The 21,755-nt window shown below is 56.0% G+C and overlaps 3 protein-coding genes across 14 annotated transcripts in view; 1 reads left to right on the top strand and 2 right to left on the bottom strand.

The window, feature by feature from the left end:
- The window catches only part of Gpsm1 (G protein signaling modulator 1), a 26,980-nt gene extending 20,834 nt beyond the window's left edge, over positions 1-6,146 (top strand). For 4 of the 5 annotated variants that reach the window (XM_052181875.1, XM_052181873.1, XM_052181876.1 and 1 more), the window contains 3 exons: positions 2,491-2,647; positions 3,057-3,265; positions 4,701-6,146. In XM_052181875.1, the coding sequence (XP_052037835.1) occupies positions 2,491-2,647; positions 3,057-3,265; positions 4,701-4,907 (573 nt within the window). In that variant the 3' untranslated portion in view covers positions 4,908-6,146. Of the gene's footprint in view, positions 1-2,490; positions 2,648-3,056; positions 3,266-4,031; positions 4,250-4,700 lie in introns of all 5 variants that reach the window. The other variant, XM_052181874.1, reaches the window with a different exon arrangement.
- On the bottom strand, positions 6,030-10,748 carry Dnlz (DNL-type zinc finger). 6 transcript variants are annotated; one of them, XM_052181883.1, is made up of 5 exons: positions 10,419-10,748; positions 9,966-10,105; positions 8,539-8,798; positions 8,058-8,237; positions 6,454-6,620 (listed from the first exon to the last, which is right to left on the bottom strand). In XM_052181883.1, the coding sequence occupies exons 1-3, from the start codon at positions 10,644-10,646 to the stop codon at positions 8,645-8,647; spliced, it is 522 nt and encodes a 173-aa protein (XP_052037843.1). In that variant the 5' UTR covers positions 10,647-10,748; the 3' UTR covers positions 6,454-6,620; positions 8,058-8,237; positions 8,539-8,644. The 6 variants fall into 6 exon arrangements, with proteins under 6 accessions (XP_052037845.1, XP_052037843.1, XP_052037842.1 ...); XM_052181882.1 differs by having other exon boundaries at positions 8,058-8,240; XM_052181885.1 differs by lacking the exons at positions 6,454-6,620; positions 8,058-8,237 and adding an exon at positions 6,030-6,405.
- A 64-nt stretch (positions 10,749-10,812) lies between these two features.
- On the bottom strand, positions 10,813-19,774 carry Card9 (caspase recruitment domain family member 9). 3 transcript variants are annotated; one of them, XM_052181878.1, is made up of 13 exons: positions 19,606-19,769; positions 18,095-18,364; positions 17,532-17,669; positions 16,414-16,718; positions 16,161-16,340; positions 15,883-16,026; positions 15,429-15,554; positions 13,888-14,079; positions 13,400-13,441; positions 12,930-12,981; positions 11,608-11,681; positions 11,108-11,184; positions 10,813-11,034 (listed from the first exon to the last, which is right to left on the bottom strand). In XM_052181878.1, the coding sequence occupies exons 2-13, from the start codon at positions 18,276-18,278 to the stop codon at positions 10,935-10,937; spliced, it is 1,614 nt and encodes a 537-aa protein (XP_052037838.1). In that variant the 5' UTR covers positions 18,279-18,364; positions 19,606-19,769; the 3' UTR covers positions 10,813-10,934. The 3 variants fall into 3 exon arrangements, with proteins under 3 accessions (XP_052037838.1, XP_052037839.1, XP_052037840.1); XM_052181879.1 differs by lacking the exon at positions 19,606-19,769 and having other exon boundaries at positions 18,138-18,216; XM_052181880.1 differs by lacking the exons at positions 10,813-11,034; positions 11,108-11,184; positions 11,608-11,681; positions 12,930-12,981 and having other exon boundaries at positions 13,400-13,493; positions 19,606-19,774.
- Between the last annotated feature and the right edge of the window lie 1,981 nt (positions 19,775-21,755).

The following is a 21,755-nucleotide window of genomic DNA, read 5'->3' on the forward strand; positions in this document are numbered from 1 at the left end:
CAGGGACTTAAGTCAGCCGAGGTAGGGGTGGGCCAGCCCAGGACTGTATACTTCTCTAGGAGCTGGACTTAACTAAAGTAGAAGAGATTGCAGTTAGACATCAAGAGGAACTCAGACCCATGGGAAAGAACAAGGACTTGAGGCAAAGGAGAGATTTAGGTGGTGGATGGTGGACAAGGAGACACTTCACAGTCCTCACAGGACCGACGCAGGGGCCTGCGGTCTCAGACCTTGGATCACGCTCCTGAGGGGGCATAAGTGGGAGGGGCAGGTCAGAAAGCATAGGAAATCCAAGTCCCAAGTCTCCAGCTGGATGTGATTCCACTCTATCTGACAGCTCGGGGGTGAGGGCAAGAAGGGTCTCAGAGCGAATCCAGATCCTTCAAGCTAACAGATCCTTCAGATCTGTCAAGCCGGGAAGTCTGGAGCAGTGTGTGTTGGGGGTGGGGTGCAGGCTAAATAGACCCTTTCCGTGGTACAGCTTGGACCCTGCAGGCAGGCAGCGGGCAGCAGGCAGCAGGCAGCAGGCAGCAGGCAGCGGGCAGCGGGCAGCAGGCAGGCAGGCAGCGGGCAGCAGGCAGGCAGTTTCCTTTGAGCAGGTGTCCAATCCTCCAGAGACACCTGCACAGCCACCACTGGTCTCAGCGAGCACAGGCTAGTCCCTGCTGAGCCTGCAGGCTCCACTCAGCCCAAGTGTTCATTGTCCTTTGGCTGGGGCTGGGGCTGACAGTGTTCTTTTCTCTCTGGCTCTGGTTTTTCTCCTGGCTCTGACAGTGCTGGGCTGCCAGCCTCATTTAAGACACAGAAGGACAAAAGTCCTGCATGCAGCAAGGTCAGCCTGGGGACCAGATCCGGAAGGGTCTCTCTCTCCTCTGCTATGTGACTTACCCTGTCCATATCTCCCACAACTGGGCTCCCTTTGCTTCGGAATCCTGAACTCAGTCCTAAATTGGGGTTGTCTACCAGGTTTGCTTGTATCTGGATCCCGGCTCTGTTCTTACCTCTGTGTGACCTTAGGTGGGCTGTCAAACCTCTCTGTGCCTGTGCCTCTGCCTCTGTGCACAGGAAAATCCCAGGCACGGTCTGTGCCATACGACAGGAATCTTCCTGTATTCAGAAGGCCACAGCTTTGCAGAGCCAGGCCTTCCCAGTCATTACTTCGCTGCTCTTTGTGTGGACTTTGGTGGGCTGGGGACAGGTCCCAGCTTCTCACATCAAGCGGTTCTGGACCCCATCTCATCCATTGCTAGTCGTGGACCCCAGACCAGGCTTCTGAGGCCCAGCCTGCAGGGTAAGCCAAAGCCAAGGATGTGTAAGCTGAGTCTGGAATAGCTCAGTTTGCTCTGGTCACCTGATGCTGAGGGTTCATGGGCTCAAACTCTCCTTTTGGAAGTTTGCAAGCCTCCTCAACCCGTGACTTGCCTAGGCTTAGGACAGTCATTCCTGGCTGAGGCTGTAGGCAACACCCCCCCACTCAGTAACCATACATTGAAGGGGACAGATCCTGCCATTCGGATCTGCTGTCCCAGGGATCCAGAACCCAGTAGCCTCCAGGGAGCTCTTCCCCTTCAGGAAGGAGCTCTCAACAGTATGCTCACCCTCAGCTCCTATGGAGGTCCAGTTCTTGCCCTTTGTGGACACCTGGTCCCTTCCCTAGCCGGCCCACAGAGGATTTAGGGGTGTTAGCCTCTTCCCACATACACTGGCCCCCACTTAGCTGCTGTCTTCTGAGCTTGACACTGTCTAGGACCCATTGTGCGGTGTAAAGCCAGAAAGAGGCAAGAAGACCTTCACCCCCTCCCCCCCCCCCCGACCTCTGCCCTTGTGTCTCTATGCCCTTGGTGATGTAACGAATGGATGGCCATCCCAGCTCCATGCTTGCTGAGGCCTGATCACTGGACGTTGGAGGGTAACAGGATCAGGGCCTGGCACCGATTGGAGCTCTGCACGACTGACAGTCAGACCCGAGTCAGCCTGGAGACCGGTCCAGGCTTGAAGCTGGGGAGGGGAGGGGTAGCCCAGGCCGAGGTAGCAGCAAGGCAGGGAAGTGGCGTAGCAGCCTCAGAAGTGGAGACAGGAGATGGGGCAGGTTTGGAGGCATTGTGTTAGGGACAGAAGCACCTGGGAGGGTCCTGAGACCCTAGGTCTTAGAAATGTCTGTGGTCGCCAGGCAGTGGTGGCACACGCCACTTGGGAGGCAGAGGCAGGCGGATTTCTGAGTTCACGGCCAGCCTGGTCTACAGAGTGAGTTCCAGGACAGCCAGGGCTACACAGAGAAACCCTGTCTTGAGAAAAAATAAATAAATAAATAAATAAATAAATAACAACCAAAATACAAAAAAAAAAGAAAGAAAGGAAGGAAGGAAGGAAGGAAACAAACAAACAAACAAACAAACAAAAGAAATGTCTGTGGTCAGGGTGGGCAGTCCTGCTGAAGGTCTAGGAAGCTGAGGTCCAGAGCGCTGAATTGGTGTTTCCCTCCCCACCCAGGGTATTCCCAGGGCCCCGTCTTCTGACGAGGAGTGTTTCTTTGACCTGCTGAGTAAGTTCCAGAGCAGTCGTATGGATGACCAGCGCTGTCCCCTGGAGGAAGGCCAGGCTGCGGCTGCCGAGGCCACAGCTGCCCCAACCCTGGAGGACAGAGCAGGTGAGTGCAGGGTCTGGGTTGGGTCCACCAGACAGACCCAGCACTGAGCCTGGGAGCCCCACCCCACCCCCCAACAAGCAAGATAGGCTGACTGCAAAGGGCCTTGTCACCCAGAGCTCTCCCCACCCTTGTCCCTGAAGCTGCATCCTGGGAAGTGTGTAATTACCCCACCATGAAGAACACGCAGTGTCTATGCATCCCAGCCTTTGAGCGTGTGGGAGGCCAAAAGTTTCTCCTGTCAGCTCCTGAAGTCCTGGGAGGCAGGGGTGGTAGGCAGGGCAGGGGCAAGATAGTTAGAGGCAGGCATAGGAGATTTAGTAGGGCCATAGTCCCTTGGGGAGGGCCGGTCCAGTCCCAGATGCCAATACCACTCCAGCCATCCCCAGCTCTCACTCTCTACCCCTTGCAGCTCAGCCCTCTGTGACAGCTTCACCACAGACTGAGGAGTTCTTTGACCTCATCGCCAGCTCCCAAAGCCGCCGGCTGGATGACCAGAGGGCTAGCATAGGCAGCCTGCCTGGGCTACGTATCACTCTCAACAATGTGGGGCATCTCCGAGGCGACGGGGACCCCCAGGAACCGGGGGATGAGTTTTTCAACATGCTTATCAAATACCAGGTGGGTCTGCACTCAGAGGGGAATGGGTGGGGCTTCGTCTCGGCCAGCCTAGTGGTGGGCCTCTGCCAACTGCAGAAGACACCTAGTGGCCCACAGGGAGCTCTGTCCTTGCTGTCTCGGCCTTATCTGAGGGACACCTGAGGAAGATGCAACAAATGCAGCCAGAGTGAGGGCCCTTCCCCAGATGCTCAGGCCATCAGGCCACAGCTTCCTGCAGGCCCCGCCCTGCCCCGCCCTGCCCGCCGGCTGCCAAGGGACCAAGGACCTCCAGAGATAACAGGCTCACCACACTTGGATGCCAGGTCCCCAAATCCAGGGCTGTCCACTCCAGGCTTCCACATCTGGGCAGAGAAAGCCGAGGGTCAAGTGGTACCCTGGAGTTGAGAGGGAGGGAGGGAGGGAGGGAGGGAGGGCTGGGATGTTAGTGCAGGCTGTAGGAATGGGAGCAGAAATGGCCCTGAGGAAGACCACAGAGCACGGGCTGACAGGTTAAATGGAGAGCCTAGGCCTGGGAAGACAGAACGAGGCCAGGGCTCCCCATGCCCAGGTTTCACTGAAGGACTTGGGTAAGGCTGGGGCGCTGTGAACTGAGCCACCTACCCAAGGCCTGGCAGCACAGGGGTGAGTGGTGGGTTCACCCTGATGGCCAGCTGCCCTCCGGCGGGAGCGTGTATGTAGTGGGGCGTGAGCAGACTTGGGAATGGCCAGGGTCAGCATTCCACCTCTGCATTAGGCTAAGTTTCCAGGTCAACGTTCATTCTCACAGAGCAGACAGAACCACAGCAGCGTCCAGACAGCCTCCTCTAAGCCAGCCCCTCCTGAGAAGCCTTGTCCACTCAGATACCTGGGCCGTCAGCTGCACCAGCTCCACTCCCATCTGCTCCGGGCTCTGAAGAGAAGCCAGCACCTCTCAGGCCCCCCAGCCTCCACATCAGAACCCGCAGAGCCTGTGGTGTCCGCTGACTGATCCAAAGGAGACCCTTGGTGGGCTTAGGGTTTTGGAGTAGTGGTGGTGATTTCCAAGCAACAAGCTCTGAGCCACAGCCCCCAGGCCCTCCAGGGCGATGCGAGATTTCAGGGTACTTCTAGGGGTCTAGTATCTGGGTCAGCAAGTCCCAGAGTTGGGCCCAGTGGCTGCTGACTTGTTCTACGACCAGAATATATGACATAGTCCTTTCTATGTTTGGCCAGCCACGGCTCTGGGGAAGTCTTTAGGAGATGTTGTCGAGGCAGGGCTTTTAGCATTACCCCAGGACCAGGGGCAAGAGGGGGCTGAAATAGGTACCTCTTGGATCATACCTTTCTTCCCAAGCCAGTTTTTGCTGTCTTCAGATTTTCCAGAAGCCCATCACCCAGCCAGTGCCAGGATAGGTCGATAGGCCCTCAAAGGCCCAAGAAATGCAAGGCCACCAACCTGCATTGTGTGTGTGTCCAGTCCTCCAGGATTGACGACCAGCGCTGCCCGCCCCCTGATGTGCTGCCCCGAGGCCCCACCATGCCTGATGAGGATTTCTTCAGCCTTATCCAGAGGGTGCAGGCGAAGCGGATGGATGAGCAACGTGTGGACCTTGCTGGGAGTCCAGAGCGAGAGGCCAGCGGGCTGCCTGACCCCCGGCAGCAGTGTCCGCCAGGGGCCAGCTAAGGCCTCACCCCTACAGCCAGCCATACCCTACTCTGGACTCTGTAGGCTCACAGTTGTCCTCAGTGGCCATGATCCCCCAGTAAGCCAAATCCTCCCACGGCCATGATGGAGAGCCAGCTCAGCCCAGCCCCTTCCCACTGATCCATGATGGTGGGCACAAGGTCCCCCGCCCCAGGTGGTGGGCTCAGGCTAGAGCTGCTATATGGGGGAGGGCATGCTTCTGTCCCCATATGAGCCACAGCTTCCTGCAGGCCCCGCCCTGCCCCGCCCTGCCCTGCCCCAGGCCGGGCCTTCAGCATGTTGGCCCCAAGCCCTGGTGCTGTCCAGTCTTCTCCCTCAAGCCCTGCCCTGCCAAATGTGAAACTCTGCCAACTCTCCCAAGCTCCCCAGAGGGGCTTCAAAGACATCTTCTGGTAGGGGCTACAGTGGCAAGGCAACGTCTGTCCCCCCAGCTGGTCCTGGGATGGCTATGAAGGAGGTACACTCTGATCTGCCTCACCGCCCCAGGGCAGGCGCTATCCTGGCCTGGCTGTGCCCCACCCTGCTGAGGGAAATTGGCAGCTGCAAAGTCCAGATACCCTGACCTGGTAGTCCCCAGCCTTGCATTTGGCCTTTGAGGAAAGATGGGGCTTGCCCCGGCAGTGGGGAGAGGCAAGCCTCCAAGCCAAACGCATCGGGTCTTGTCCTAGGAGTGCTGGCTGGCAGTGGACACTCACAACAGATCTGCTCAGCTAGACCCTCCAGGCCTCTTAGTGAACATCTCCCTTATATTACTAGGGAGATGGTATCTTGGCTTTCTCCCCAAGGAGGGATCCCTATCTAAATTGGACACAAAGCACTGCAGTTGGGGTAGAGATTCAGCAGGACTGCCAGGGCATCCCTGAGATAGACCTTTGGGGACCATGGTTCTAGTTCTTGCCTACCGGTCCTATAGCTAGCCCTGCTGGAGGGCTTGTACAACCTTCTAACCCAGGGCCTCTTATCCTGTAGCCAGGAGGGGGCAGAGCAAGGGAAGCCGGGGACCCAACCTCTGAGAGGGAGAGGCAATGAGTCTGAGGGCAGAGGCAGATGCAGATGCGAGAGCACAGGGTCTCGGGCGGGACACGACGGCCGCCCGCATACTTGAATGTACATGCGTATTTATTGCTTACACGTGTTTGCCATGTTGTTCACGGGTCCTTTCCAACCCGACAGGTACGTTTGTTTTCTTTTACCCAAAAATAAAAGTCTGCCAAGTGAGTCTGGCTTCTGTTGGGCTTTGTGGCATTATGGGCTTATGGCATTGGCTTGCCCAGTGCAGTATCTTCCAGCATGTGCCCGCTGCACGTAACAACAAGAGGCCGGGCCAGGGCTTCTGCTGCTGTATTCTCTGCTGTTCTCCATTATCCTGACTTTCCAGAGACAGGAAATAGAAGCCAGGGATGTCTGGTCACAGTACATTGGTGTGTAGCCGCCCGCGGCTACATTGAACGGGTTACCAGGTCACTTGGAAGGAAAGCTAGGGATGGGAACGGAGTGACGGGAGAAACATGGAGTCAAGACAAGATTTCCTGCTCGAGGCTCAAAGTTTAACAGAGGACTCCAAATACATATATATGTGGGGGAAGACCCTTCCCCAAAGGCTGGAAACTGGTCTGCAGAACTGGTTCGCTTCCTCCACAGGGCTTCCTCCACAGGAGGCTGGCGTCAGGTGTCTCTCAGGAAGCAGCTATCCTAGGAGAACAATGGGCTTCACCTTAGTCTGAGCGCTCCACCCTAGGTGGAGGGGATTATGGCTAGTACAGGAATTCCTGCTTGAAGGTTGGGAGAGGAACTTCACCTGGGTCGATGTCAAGTCTTGCCAGGCGGCATGGCACCCCAATACCGCTCTCTATACTGGTGAACACTCGGGACTAGCCTCTAAGCAGCCTCGACCTGACTGGATTGGACCCAGCCAGAGAGCTTCCTTTGTTTTCAGCAGTTCATATTTCGAGCACTGGATCATGCCGATCTAAGCTACAGAGGGCCTGGCAGAAGGCCCGGGCTTGTCTTCAGTGTGCATGGAGTGTGCAGCCCCTATGTGGCTTGGATCCTGATTGGCCCTTTGGGGAGGGCCCCGAGGCCAAAGGAAACAGAACATGGCTGAGAGCAGTACCGGCCTGAGAGTCCTCTCTAGCCCCGAGCGAGCACTGTGGCTGCTACAGGAAGGGAACGCATTGACAAAGCCATAGAAGGTGCACTGAAAGCACTGGTCTGGCCAAGAGGGACTAGGATGTTGGGATGGTGCTTTACTTAAAGTCTCCACTGAGAGGGAGGAAGGGATGAAGAACTAAACTAGTCAGAACAATTCCAGGCTGCCAGGAACCTGGCCACATGATTGGGAACGGTGGTGAGTCTGCAGAACGGGGTGAGGTGTGAACTCTGCAAGAACGGACTATGTGGAAAGTGAGGCTTCAAGTGGAGCTCTGAGACACAGGAGCCTCCCTGGGAAGGAGGGCTCTGGAGCAGGAACACTGCAGAAGGCACACACAGGAGGTAAGTCCGAACCTCGGCTTCCCATCCAGAGGAGACACGTTAGACCCAGCTCTGCACTGACAGGTCTAGCCGGCTCCAGGCCTCCTACAACTCTGGTCCAGACACTTGAGGTTGAGGCAACACAGCCTGGCTCCACTGGCTCCTGCGCCTGAAGGCCCACAAGCAAGGCAGTCGGCCCCTCTGACCTCTGTGTCCTCCACAGGGAGCAGGCTAGAGTAGGAGGCTGCCCCTGCCTCTAGGGTGTGACAGTTTGTACAAATGGCACAGGAGGCTCTGGTGGGGATAATAGCAGGGTGTTTGCCGAGGGAAGGACAGGGGGTAATCGAGGGAAGGCACAGACTGCTAGTGCACCCGGCCTCCCACGGCCCAGAGTGAACTGCTAATCACTAGCTGGAGTCCCAGGAGCCAGGGAGGCATCGTGTCACTGTCAACTGCCTTCTCCACCCTCCTCTCCCAGGTCTGCCCCTGCCAGATGGACTACTGATTAATGCTGAAGGTCACAGGGCCCAGAAACTCCTGCAGAAAGCCCGTTTTGTGCATCCACTTGACTTCCTGACACAAGAATTCCCAAAGGCACGTCAAGCAAAGTTAGCAGATGAAGCACACACCAAGACAAGCATGTGGCCCTCACCTCACCTTACCTCACCGCCTCAAAACTGGAAGAACTGATAGGTGCAGGCAGCTCCTGGGTGTGTGTGTGTGCGTGAGTGTGTGCGCGCGCACACGTGTGCGTGTGTGGGGTGCCTCTGTCTACATCACTCTCCTCAGCCTCTGAGCAGTACTCTGCTTGTCTTTGGCCACCGGAAGCAGCCTGTTCTGCTATAAAAAACCAAGGCTCAGGGCTGGGCTGTGGACACTAGCTCACACAACAGAAGCCACCAGTGCTAGGATGGGGGGGCATGGGGAGGTGGCATGTCATATAGGAGGAAGTAGTAAAGTGCTCTGAGGAACAAAAACTGCCCAAGTCCAACTCAACACCAGATCCAGCCCTACTTAGAAAGGAGAACTACTGCACAGGGACAAAGCCGCTCCTCAAGAGGTGGGTGGTCCTGAGCCTGGGGTCCTACGGCCATAGAGTAGTTCTGACTTCAGAAAAACAGGAGGCCAGGCCCAGTACCTGGAGGTGATGGCTGTTTACTGACAGGAACAGCAGGCTTGAAAGGCTGCACTGAAGTGAGTGACTTTGGGAAGACGAGCCCACGGCGGCAGCAGGAGTGCACTGGTCAGCTCTGTTCTGTCTTGCCAGCGCGGGTGGGATCCTCACCCCCTTCTGGGGTGGCAGGTGGCTCAGCAGCCTCAAGAATCAGTTCCAGGGCACCGTCACCAGACACCCGGCGTACCTCCTCTCCCCTGGCTGCTAAGATCTCTTCAATGTTCCTGCAAGACAGTAAGGGCAGCATCAGCCTTACTCTGGGCTCCCTCAAGGGCATCCCATTGTCATCTTGGGCCTAGATGACTTGTCCCAGCATCCAAGTGACACCTGTACCTTGCAGGCACCTAATGGCACCTTCGCCAAATGTGTCTGTTAACAAGTCCCACCTCAGAAGCCATCTCTCTTGTACAGTGTACCACCAAGGGCCTTGGCCCTGCCTCTCACCAGGTGACACCCATCCCTGCATTTCTGTCTCCTTCCTACATATCAGAGCTGAGATTTCTCTTCAGGGCAGGACCAAGAGGTGAACCCTAGAGACCCAAGGCCTGCACACTTATCAGAGGCTATGTCCTCTGTGGCTCTGCCCTTACTCCTGCTACTGATCCTTCCTCACAGAACATTAAAAAGGCATCAAGGCACAGCCATAGACCCATCCACCAAACTGATGCCTGACCCTCCCCACCGCTCTCCCAAAAGTGGGAACGCCAACTGAAGGCTGCACCGGGCCATAGTCCGACACATGCCCTTCCATCTTCCCTGAGTTGGCAGAGGACCAAAAGCCCCGGGGTTGGAGAGATGGCTCAATTTTCCCTTCCCTTCAGCCGGGTGGTGGTGGCACACGCCTGTAATCCCAGCACTCTGGGAGGCAGAGGCAGGAGGATTTCTGAGTTCGTGGCCAGCCTGGTCTACAGAGTGAGTTCCAGGACAGCCAGGGCTACACAGAGAAACCCTGTCTCGGAAAAAACCAAATCCAAAAAAAAAAAAAAAAAAAAGCCCAGCCATCCATAATGAGATCTGACGCCCTCTTGTGGAGTGTCTGAAGACAGCTACAGTGTACTTACATATAATAAATAAATAAATCTGAAAGAAAGAAAGAAAGAAAGAAAGAAAGAAAGAAAGAAAGAAAGAAAGAAAGCCTCCCCTAGAAAGTGACAAGGCCACTGGAGAGATCAGAGGTCAGGTAGGGACAGAGGTAGAGCCATAGAGCTGGTTTGCCATATTTGGAGGCCATTCAGGGTTTATCTGAAGTTCAAATTCAACTGTTTCCAGATCCACATGGAAGCTGGGCTGTCCAGGTAAAGAGAGGGGTCCCAACAACGCCAGGCGACGGACCCAGGCTCACACAGGGCCACAATGCTACTGTCTTCTACCGCTCCCCCAGCTGGCCTCACCTCTTCCCCTTCAGGTCAGAGAACCAGCTTAGGTTGTCTGCGATGATGTGGTGGTTCTGGCAACCTGGACAAGTCACGATGACCACACCCTGGTGATAGGCCAACTTTGAGATGCGCTTGGATGACCGAGTCCCGCAGACCTAGCGGGGTTAGAGGTGGTCAGGCAAGGTATACACAGCAAAGTCCTCCCAAGGACTAACTCCATCCTGAGGGACAGCCTCAACCCTTTCCCAGATGATCCCTTCTAGGAGAGAGCGTCTTTCCTAGCCGACTGATAACCCAATCCATCTCCTAGAAGGCCGTGTCCCTCACAGAGAGCTTCATTCCCACCCAGCCCCTTTGTAAAGACCCCGCCCCCTCCCTGGCCCGAAAGACACTTCACACGCTTCTGCCAGAACCCAACGCCTTCAGGAAATCAGCCAGCGCTGGGTGCTGCCGACCGACAGCGCCCACCTTGCAGGTGTAGACGAGTTGGTAGTGGTTCGCTTCCACGCGCCCCAGCGCCGCTGCACGCCCTGGTCCCGCAGCGGAGCTCGAGCTCCGCCAGCCCCAGGCCCGGCCCCGAAGTCTCTCCGCGGTCTTTAGGCAAGCCCCCAAATCCCAAAGCCGCCGCAGTCCGTAATCCCGGGTCCGCACACTACGAAATAGTGTCGGCATGCGACCCAGCCCAGTCCGCAACATCGCGTCTGCGATCCTAGGCCGCCTCTACTTAGACCGCCCCAGGAAGCTGCATCGGCCATTTTGGAAACGGGCGGCCGGAAGCGGCCCTCTTCGGCTTCCATCCGCCACCGGTGCGCTGCATTCTGTCGCCCCCTGGTGTCACCCCGCTTGCTCATCCAATCAACAGTCTCAGATCGTTATTTTATTTAGCTCCGTTTTTCTAATACTTGTACAACTCATGTGTAGCGTACAATAGAAAATGCAACATCCCTTCACAATTACACAGATGCTCAGCCTCGGCGCTGTCCGCTAGGAGCCCTCGGTGTCGGTGTTGTCGCTGCCTGTCGTATTCCCGCGATCCCCTTCTCCCTGCCGCCAGCTGTTCTGCATCTTGCGGAGCGCCCGCTTCCTGTGGGACCCACAGTGTGAGCAGGTAGGCGAAGTGTCCCACCCGCCCAGCCGTCCTGCCCGCCGCCCCACACCTGCGGTAGTTCTCGAAGCTCTCCTTGAGACGCCGCCGCTCCTTCTCCGGGGGCTCGCTGCTGCTGGGCCCCGTGCCCTGTAGAAGGAAGGGGGTCAGCAGCTGGACAACGGGGCCGGCAGCTGGACCCCGTGGTCTTACCACGGCAGCCCTGGGACTCCAGCAAGTGTGAAGCAAAGCTAGCTGGCTGTGGGGTCAGCTGGACTCCGAGATGAGTGAGCACCGGGTGACTGCCGCCTTTTAGCCAGGCGAGTGGAAGACTTCTTTGCAGTGAACGGCTGTGTTACATTGTTGCCTCCCTCCCGGGTCCAACCACCCCACGTCTAGGGTTCTGTCCGAGAAGAGGGGCCCCAGTTAGTGCAACAAACACTACCCAAATGTTACAGCATACGCATGCACTACAAAGACCTTGTGATCGCCAGCTGTCCAGGTGGAGTCACCCTCCCCACCAGGATCAGTCATGTAGTAACCAGGGCTCCTGGGGACCCCAATCAGCCTTACATGGGTCTGGGAATGATGCTCCTTGTTCAGAGTCATAAAGGGCTGCTCTGGGCTCTCCCTGTCTGCCAGGACACCTGAAGGGAAGATCTGTGTTTGTGGGGGCCCCATCTGGCATGGCCACCTCCCTCTGCTAACAGCCCAACTAGCATTAGCCTCAGGGATCCTCACACGGGTCCAGTAGAGACTGCATTTCACAGACAGGACCAGGCTGAACCCTTGGCTGCTACATCAGCAGGCTCCGATCATCAGATCATCACTCACCCATACCTCCCAAGCTGACTGTCACCAAACACAAGGACAGATGGGTAGGAAAAACCCCAGCTCCCCAGGATAGTTTGCTAGTGCATACCCCAGTCCATGTCCCTGTTAGCTTGGCAACATTTTTGTGCCTAGAGGTTCCCCCAGGTGGGGGAAGGTGGGGGGGAGGTGGGGGGGGGGGAGGCAGCCTCAGTGGAGAGCTCAGGGCCTTAGGGCCCTGAGATGAGAGCAAGATCACTATATTAGTTAGAAAAGCATTCATTCCAGCTGGCCATACCCCAGCATGCCCCAGGTCCTGAGCAGACCAAGGCTCAAGCCTCCAGGCAGAGGTGTGCAGGGAAGGCTATGAACATCAAGAAACAGTTATATCCAAGGGGGCTCAGGGCAGAGAACACCCAGCAGCCCTGCCCCTTTCCCCTCTCGTGCCCTCAAGGGAGTTGGCTGCTCTTGCATCGTCCTCCTGTGTGTCCATGTGGAGCTCGGTGGCCTCAGGCTGGGTCTTGGGGGCCGCAGTGGGGTGGCCCGTGCTTCTCCATCCACACCTCTTGTTCCCCTTTTGCCTTTGGTTAGAGCCTGGGGTAAGGCTGAGCTGAGGAAGTCTGTCTGACTTCTCACGAAAGCGCTCTGGCCTCCTCCCTGCACCAGCCCCTCTCACCACCCGCCTTCACCCGCCCCAGCTGCCATCCCCCAGCTGTTAGGTCGGAGGAGGGTCCTGCCTGGCAGCCTGCTGCTGCCCTGTCCATACTTCTCCCCTCTACACTGGGCACACCTGGATACTAGCTGGTTTCTCCCCCTGCGGAAGAAAGGCTGGTGGGAAAGATGGGCCTACACAGGGTAGGTGGGGCCTCCATATTCACTGTCGCCTGAGCCACAGACCCTGAGAGTTCACCATTGCCTCCCCTTGCCTTGGGAAGTGCGTCATCCTTCCATGGAGTGGTATGAATTATGAGACAAAGTGAGTCACACAGCTCTATGTGCCGAGGATGGGCCAGGCAGGGTTTAGGGAGGCCAGGAGACTGTAGCTTAGATGCCTCCGGCAGTACATGGTATCCCCCGATCCTCACCTTTGTCTGAGAGCTGGGCATCCTCCTCCTCCAGATCCTGAGGCAGTGAGAGCTTCCAGACAGAGACATACCACCCAGTTAGACCATGCCACAATGCAACGTGGCCCTTCCAGGACTGGGTGTGGCCCAGCCCACTGCCCGCTTGACTCCGGCTCCTCAGGTGACACAGCCAACACTGTCACCCCTCTGCACAGAGATCCTCAGAGACTCCGTCCCAGCCAGGCCAACAGGTAAAGGAAACCCTAGCGTGAAGCTCTTGTCCTGACAGGCCAGGATATGGGCATTGGTCTATGCCTCAGTTTGCTCACAAGCAACAGTTTAGAGTTTGGCCAGCACTCTTCCCTGTATCCAACCCAAAATGGGAGAAAGGGGGCAGCCCAGTTTAAGGGGACAAGACTATGTGGGAGATGAGTGTGAGGTCAGGTGGAGATTGGAGGCCAGGGGGAGCACCACTCAGTGTCCACACTCACCTCCTGGGAGTTCCTGGGTGAACTGTCTTCCAAGTCAGAGCTCTGTGGCCACAGAAAAGGGGGTTGGTCAGTGGGCTGTGGGGGCTCCAAGCACCTGAGTATGGGGCATGTAGGGCATGGTAAGAGCCCCACCCAAGCTCCATCCTCTAGGGAGGCCCTGCACATATCTCTAGATATGCCCAGAACATGTCTTTCTTAGCACTATACTGCCAAGCTACCTGAAGGTTACTCCTTGGTCAAGGCTACTGTCCTTGGAGTGGTGTGAATAACTGGGCCTTGAGCTACATCTATGACTGTCACCATGAGGAACTCTAAAGAGGAAAAATGGGATTCAGGAAGGCCAGGCATTTTCTGAGGCCATAAGCAGGGCACCCGTCATGCCAGGCTAGGGACAGGGGTGCATCTAGGCATCCCTCTTGGAACCTTGCCTCGACCCCACATCCTCCCAGCTCCCCACTGCCCTAGCTGCAGCAGACACAGAGGCCTACCAGGATGAGCATGTCCAGTTGCTGCTGCTTGAGTCTGCCCTCGGCGGCCAGCAAGCGGCCCTCAGTCTGGAACAGCTGCAGCTGCAGGTCGTCTGCCTTCTCGCCCAGTTCTCGAACCTGCTTTCGCAGCTTGTCTTTGTCCTGAAAGCTTTGGGCACACTGCACATGCAGCTCTTCCCTCGAGGCCATGGCCTGTAGGAAGAGCAGAGGGCACACCCTCAGCCGGGACCTGGGCGGAGATGCTCCTGCTCTCATTTGGCAGTTCGGGTCTTAGCCCCGACCAGAGGTCCTGGCCGGACATCAAGCACCCTGTTGTGGGGCTGGAATTGCTGAACTGGGGGATTCTCAAAGCAGCCAGGGCTCTTGGTACAAATGCACAAACACTGGGCGGAGTAGGAAATGCCCAGATTCTTAGCACTTGGGAGGAAGAAGCAGGCCATCTTTGGGCATATATTGAGTTGGAGGCGAGATTGGGTTACATGAGACACTGTCTCCGAAAATAAAACACTTCAAAGAAGCGGCCAAAAATCTCTGTGATTAATGCTTAGTAGTTCCTAGGAAGCCCAGCGGAGAAGTCCTACATCCCCAGCAGGTAGCCAGCTGGTGTTTCTGTCTCACCTGTGTGACATGTTTTATAGATTCTGGATGCAACTTGACATCAAACACAGAATCCATCAAAAACAAAATCCATGCATGGCTGTTCTTTTTTTTTTTTTTTTTTTTTTTTTTTGGTGTTTTTGGTGTTTTGGTTTTTTGGATTTGGTTTTTTTGAGTTTCCTGTCCTGGAACTCACTCTGTAGACCAGGCTGGCCTCGAACTCAGAAATCTGCCTGCCTCTGCCTCCCAAGTGTTGGCCATGGCTGTTCTTACATGAACACATGTGTTTTTTCTTTTGTTTCTTGGAAGACAGTTTCATTATCCCAAGGTGGCCTCATATTTACTATATTAGCTGAGGATGGCCTTGAATCTGATTCTCCTGTCTTTACTTCTAAATGCTGGGACAAGCATGCTGGGACTGACCAGGCCCAAGCCGGCGGCTCAGTTGCCTCCACTTTTTGGTGGTGGTGGTGGTGGTGGTGGCTTTTTGAGACAGGGTCTCACATTGGGCCCCAAACTGGCTTGGAACTCACTGTAAATCAGGCTGCCCTTAAATTCACAGTAATGATTTCGTCTCAACCTCCAAGTGCTGGGATGACAGGTATGAGTTGCTACTGCTGCTACTGCCTCTACCAGGACATCGCCACCAGCTCCTGTGCCCTGTGCTCCCTACCCACAGCCTATGCATCTAGCAGCTTCCCCTCCTTATTGAAGTCTCCCACCTGTCCTTACCCCGCCCAACACAGGGACTACAGCGTTCTCCTCCTACATAAGCTCTTCCTTTGAGTAAGGTAGATTTTACTGCATTTGTACAAGTGGTCCCAGGTTCTATCTTTCAACACTGCCAGGTTACCTTGAGCACAAATAAATAAAAAAATGCTTTGACCACTGCTCCAAAGTCTGCTGCACCAATAAATACCCCAGCACTCCTTGTTCTCACCTACCTGGTCCCGCTCAATGGAGACCTCCTCCATCTGCTGCAGGACAGCCTCGATGCGGTCCTTGTACATCTTGGCATCCTTGCGCAAGGCCAGGCACTGCAGCTCAAACATCTCCTTTTCCTCCATGCACTACAGGAAGCACCACTCAGCCTCACCCCTCCCCCTCCCTCCCCCTCCCCCTCCCCCTCCCCCTGGGCTGGACTCAGGGCAACAGCTCCAGAGCACACAAGGTTGGGATAGCAGGGATAATGAGGAAGGCACTGGAGTCCCAGTCCAGCCTAGTCCAAGACCATGGCTTCAGCCACCATTGGTCACATTGTAAGCCCAAGGGTGACCTTAGCTGTGGACGTGACACCACTGAGTACTAGGAATTGATAAAGGCGAGACAGTGAGCTAGGGCCCAGACCCCACCATCCAGGATCCTAGTGGGCACTGCCTGCCTGCCCTGGTCTCTCACCCGGGTCCGGAGGGTCTCAGCCTGGCGGAGGTCCTTGCGTAGGGAGAAGATGGTGCTGGCCTGCTCCTGGTGTTCCCGCAGTGCCTGACGCCAGTCGCCCTCCAGCACTTGGATGTATGGGCTATTCCTGTCTAGCTTACCCTCCTGGAGGTGGCACAGGGCAACAGGCCCGGCTGAGCAGGCCCGCAATGGCAGGGCCACCGCAGTTGTACCATCTGCTGCGCCTAGCTTCATGCCCCTGCAGACGTGTGGCCTGATGTGCCCGGTGGTCTCCCTACCTGCACAGAGACCTCCAGCTCCTGCACCCGAGCCCGCAGCAAGTCCTTTTCCTGCTGCAGTTCCCACAGCAGTTCCTGGCTAGGCCGCTGCTCCATGGCGTGCCTGAGCTTCAGTGTGTGTTTGCGCTCCACCTTGCAGTCATCCTCGGCCTTCATGAGGCTGTGCCTGAGCTGGTCCACCTGTGGTGTGGGTGGCCCAGTCAGCTGCAGCCTCCTGCAGACCACCCCCGCTGCAGGTGGAGCGAGTGATCACCTCGAGCTGCAGGTCACGGTTCCGCATGAGTGCTGCGCCCTTCTCTTCACTCAGCTGTGCCAGGCGCATGGCCAGGTCGTAGTTGTCATCCTTGCAGCGCTTCAGCTCCGCGCTGCTGCGCTCACTCTCCTCCTTGAGCCGCTGCACCCGCTCCTGGTGCTTGCGCAGTAGGCTGTCCTTCACCCTCAACTCCCTGATGAAGTCGTCCTTGGAGCTCAGAAGGGCCGTCAGGTCCTGAACCTTCTTCTGCAGCTTCATGACCTCTGTCATCAGCAGCTGCGTCAAGCCCGACTCCCCTGATGCATCTGGGGACCATGCAGTGTCAGATGGAGCCTGTGGCTGTCACCCGCAGACCCTGTGCTTGTCCTTGTCCACAGGTGTGTGCTGGAAGACTAGCAGTTTGACGGACAGAGGGAGCACTCCTAGCCTCCCACAGAGAAAGGGAGCACTCCTGGCCTCCCACAGAGAAAGGTGGTAGGACGGGTCCCTCAAGGCTGAGCGTGCTCAGTAGGCCCAGTGAGCCTTGCTGTCCCTCACAGGTGGCCTGAGATTCTGACTCATCACCCAGGACCACTCACATGCCAAGACTCCAGCTGGCCCCGTCTCTACCCAGCCCCTGTTTTTTGAGACAATGTCTTGCTATGTAGTCCAGGCTGGCCTCTCACTGAGTACTGCTTGTCTCTGCCTGCAGACTACCAGGGTTAAAAAGTGTGTGATCTCACACCTGCCCTCTGTTTGTCTTACGTGGTCTTTATGAGGTGAACGGGAATTGATAGGGTTGTGGCTGTTGCATCAGGAGAGGACACCCCTGTCCCCTCTGGACACTGTAGGACTCTGCACGTGGCTGACCACTGGGCCCTGCACAAATAGCACTTGAAAGGAGTCACCACCTCTCCGTGACATCCCCAGGCTGGGAGTCAGAGAAGCAGAGAAGGGCTCCCCTTCTGGAGACCAGCCGGACCTCAGCAACCCAGGAAGAAGGCCCCGCCCCTGAGAACCACTACCTCATCTACATCATAAGGCTTGTGTCAGACTTAGTCACTCTAGTGCAGTCATAGAAGTCAGGCCCGTAGCACCCGAGTCCCCCCACGGTGCCAACCCACAGCTGGGCTTCTCACCTATGATCATGGAGAAGACGCGCGCTGGCTCCTTGCCAGTAACTTTCCTGTATAGCTGCGGGTAGTAGAGTTCCAGGCTCTCAAGGAAGGCCACGTAGCCCTTGTGGCCTGTCCGCTGCAGTATGTCCAGGAGCACACCTTCAGGTTGAAGACACAGAGTCAAGGCCAAGGTCTGGAAGGTGGCGGCTCGCGGGGATGGGGAGGATGAGTACATGGGTAGACACCCCAAGCTCTAGACACTCCTTCCCTCTGGGCCCTGCCTAGCAGAGGAGTCTGGGCCATTGAGTATGGCACCTGCGAGTCTCAGTCGAGGTGGGGCTGCCGCTGCCTTCCCTCTGGTGACTCTCGAGGCCTAAACAATGGTGGGGACACCCCTTCCTCCACTGGGCAGCAGCAGGTAGACAGGACAAGAGGGGAGGAGGCTCCCACTCATATACTACAAGGGGACGGAGCTGGGTGGGGACAAGGCCAGGGCAGCGAGTGGAGCATGGGACAGCCTCTGGCTGCGTGTCTTGTGGGGATCATGAGGGACTAGGGCCTGCGGGTGTGGGAGCCGCCCTCACCCACTTTCCGCTTGCGGATGACCAGGTTGGGGTCACTGAGCACCTGCTCCTCGTCATCAGGGTTCAGGACTTTGCACTGGCGCAGATAGGGTGTGATCCGTGAGGGGTCGATGACAGAGATGAGCTTCACCCGGAAGCTCTCCAGGGCACTCCAGCACTCGTCGTCGTTCTCATAGTCTGACATGTCCTCTGGAGGCTGTGGTTATAGCTGGGGAGAGCCGCTGAGGAAGTGCCCACCTTCTGTTCCCTGCTGGGCCTGGAGCAGTCAGCCTATGATAGGACCCAGGCCTATGAGTGCCAGGGCAGGGCTTTGGGCAGGGTCATAAGGGACTCACTCTAGGGGAATCTGGGGGCTCAGCCTCATCTCCTCAGCTCCATGGACAGTTTCTGAGGGAAAGCGGAGGCCCGTAGACTAGCCCCTCCTCAGGCCACCTGTCAAACTGACCTTCCCCAAGCAGCCGCCCTGCCCCCCTGTCACCTCAAGCTTTCTCATATGGATAAGCAGGGAAGGGACAGACTGGGGTCTAAGAGAGTCCCCTTGTACAACATCCCTGCTCTAGCTTCTGCCTCTGCAACAGTGCTCTGGTATGCCGGGAGGCAGGAGCTTTTGCCCCTAGTGGCCATCCTACATAGTACCTTCTTGAGTGGCATGGATCCTGGCTGGCCAGTCTCCAGATTGGCAGTAAGAGGGTCAGGTTGGCTGGTGGCTTTCTCACTATGCTAGGGGGCCAGGCCTGTGTCTGACTTCCTCATTCCCTGACAGGCCCATGTCCTTCAAGCCTTCCGTTGTAACCAACCAGTGATGCAACCGCCCCTCTGCCTGTGGCACGGTGCTATTCTGGGAGGGCAAGTAAGGGTTGGCCACAGGAGCATGTCTGCCTTCCTGCTAGGCTGGAGTATACTGGAAGGGCAGGCGATGTCCTTCACAGCCGACAGACATCTGCCGTGGCTTCCTTCCAGTTTTTCAGGCGCTGGGCACCAGCAATCCTGTGCTTTTCTGCTGCCAGATGAGCCCTGGCCTTTGGCCACATCATGGGGATCAATCAGGCCAGTTGTACATAGGGGGATTATTCATGTGGAGCTCCCCACTGTCTCTACCTGTGGACAAGTGTAGCCTCAGTGAGGGGCTGAGTTAAAGTGGCCAGAGAGCGCCCCTGGCCAAGTCCCTAACCCCAGGAGAATGCTGAGATTCTGCCCGCAGGAGCTGCATCTCCGGTTGTAAAACATGGCCATGGGCTTGTTCTTCAGAAGCACCTCTCGGCTTCCTGCTGCACTTTCTGGTTGACGCCCTGAACAGACATTTCTCTAAAGCTTGGGCCTGTTGCTTGCCATTCCAGCCCCACAGCCACATGGCCCCAGCAATGGAGTGCTATGCTGCAGTGTACAAGGATTAACCAAATGAAGGGGCGAGACTGGAGGAGGCCACCTGCCTGTCGGTACTTACATGCTCCAGGGTCCCCAGCAGTCACTAGAGGCTTCTGCCCACCTTCCAGGAAGGGTCCTGAACTTACCTCAGGTCTCGTGGGAGCCAGCGGCCGGCCAGCTGGGTGCTGCCTGGGCTGTGGGCTCGTCAGGAGTCTGGGTCTCTGGGAGTGAGGAGATGCTCCCTAACTGGAGAAGGGTGGAGCCGTGAGGGGGCCTTGCACTTCCTGATGTGTTCTGGTTGAGCCACAAGCCAGCCAGTTCTCCCTCAGTGGGACAGTCCCTGCTGGTCTGCCTTCTGATTGGCCCATCCAGGAACGGACCAGAGGGAAGTAGAAGCACTCTGGGAGCAGAGGAGCCTTCCCTGCCTGCTCATCTGGACTGTGGGCCTGGAGCCATGGAGAACCTGAGTGTCTGGCATTTTGGATGGGCGGTCCAAGGTCCTCCTGGATCCAGGCTTCTGAAAGCTGCCTTTCTAACATGGCCCTGTCTCCTGTTCTCATCCGCCACCTGCCATCTGCAGGGTAGGTGCAGGTGGGACAGAGCTTGGTCAAAATCCACAAGCTGTAGGCAGCTATAGTGCTCTATGGACTGTGTGCTACCTCACCAACTCCAGTTGAACCTGTGTGACAGTTCCACAGGCTGAGGCAAAAACTTCAAAAGGAGGAGGCCTCTTGGAACCAGTTGTGGAATTCTTGGCCTGAACAAAATATTGAGCCACAGTTCTCGTGGCAACTTATCTGTTTTACTTTCTTTTACTCCTTTTCTTATTTACCACATGTTCCTGATAGCCTAAGCTAAGATCTTAAGCGAGAGGAATGGGTAAGAGTGAGGTGGGGTCACTAGCCATGACCTTACCTCCGGGAAAACCAGTGCTGCTTCATAAATAAATCATTTATAAAACTGTATAATAGTATTATGATAAAAACTTTCCCAACAATAAAATTTCATATGGTTGCACATGTGTCATCAGAAGTGGGCTTTGTTATACGGCACAGAAAGCCTTAAATAAAAAGAATTAAAATTGTTTAAATTTACTCTTTGAAGATTTATAAAAAATTAGGTACTTGCTGGGCGGTGGTGGCGCACGCCTGTAATCCCAGCACTCTGGGAGGCAGAGGCAGGCGGATTTCTGAGTTCGAGGCCAGCCTGGTCTACAGAGTGAGTTCCAGGGTAGCCAGGGCTATACAGAGAAACCCTGTCTCAAAAAAACCAAATCCAAAAAACAAACAAAGAAACAAAAATTAGGTACTAGATGCTAAACAATAACTACCCACAAAAGTATTAACCTACTCTTGGAAATATGCCACTAGCCTTGGACGACTGCCCTACTGAATACATCCTTCAGAGCTGTAATACTTGGATGATTCTTATTGTGTCAAATGATGATTATGTTCCCTGTTCTCCCATGGTTATTTCACTGATTACATCTTCTCAGAGTTGTGCTACTTGGATGACTTTTGTGCTTTACTGGGCCAAATGACATTATCTGTTCTATTTGTGATTGTTTCACTGAATACACCTTTTCAGAGTTTTAATACTTGGAGCTTTTTTTGGATTTGGTTTTCTAGACAGGGTTTCTCTGTGTAGCCCTGGCTGTCCTGGAACTCACTCTGTAGATCAGGCTGGTCTTGAACTCAGAAATCTGCCTGCTTCTGCCTCCCAGAGTGCTGGGATAACAGGTGTGCGCCACCACCGACCTGTTTTGGTTTTTTTTATGTATAAAATCCCCTGCTTGAGAGCTGCAAAAATACACTCAGATTCAAACTGCCCGTGTTTGCTTCTGTTTATCACCGCCGAATCCTTACCCACCTGGCCTTCGAGGACCCTCGTCCCAGGGGCCCCGTACCTGACTGGGGTGCTCCATGACAGTGTGCCACAGCCTCTACTTCAGAGTGGTCCTTCAAGGGTCAGCCTGAGATGGGCGTGGGGACCTGCTAGCCCTGCCTGGCCAGCGCAGCTGATAGACAGGTGCTGCTGCCTAGCCTACAGTTGAGACAAAAGCTCCCCGTGCTGTGTGTGGAGGGTGGGGACTCACACAGAGCACAGCCCCTTCTCTATGGCTTACTGGCCTTCTGCCAGCTCCTTTGGGGACAGTGGCCTTGAACCATACTTCCAAAGCAGCAGTCTTCTTTGGCCTTGGGGGGTGGAACCACACTACTAGGGATTGTGCCTTGCTGGGTTTCTAGAGTGGCTTTGCAGTCACTCCAGGGAGGAGATCACAAGGCCTTCACAGTGG

This window comes from Apodemus sylvaticus, chromosome 5, assembly GCF_947179515.1.
Source record: "Apodemus sylvaticus chromosome 5, mApoSyl1.1, whole genome shotgun sequence".
Taxonomy (NCBI): domain Eukaryota; kingdom Metazoa; phylum Chordata; class Mammalia; order Rodentia; family Muridae; genus Apodemus; species Apodemus sylvaticus.

What these genes read in the sequence shown, in the direction of transcription:
- Dnlz (XM_052181885.1), bottom strand. Translation starts at nt 10,646, where the DNA reads ATGTTGCGGACTGGGCTGGGTCGCATGCCGACACTATTTCGTAGTGTG. An exon ending in AACTCGTCTACACCTGCAAG is followed by an intron (nt 10,106 to 10,418) that starts GTGGGCGCTGTC and finishes TAACCCCGCTAG; the next exon opens with GTCTGCGGGACTCGGTCATC. An exon ending in TCTGACCTGAAGGGGAAGAG is followed by an intron (nt 8,799 to 9,965) that starts GTGAGGCCAGCT and finishes ACTGTCTTGCAG; the next exon opens with GAACATTGAAGAGATCTTAG.
- Card9 (XM_052181878.1), bottom strand. Translation starts at nt 18,278, where the DNA reads ATGTCAGACTATGAGAACGACGACGAGTGCTGGAGTGCCCTGGAGAGC. An exon ending in CGTCTTCTCCATGATCATAG is followed by an intron (nt 16,719 to 17,531) that starts GTGAGAAGCCCA and finishes CATGGTCCCCAG; the next exon opens with ATGCATCAGGGGAGTCGGGC. An exon ending in CACCCAGGAACTCCCAGGAG is followed by an intron (nt 12,982 to 13,399) that starts GTGAGTGTGGAC and finishes TCTGTCTGGAAG; the next exon opens with CTCTCACTGCCTCAGGATCT.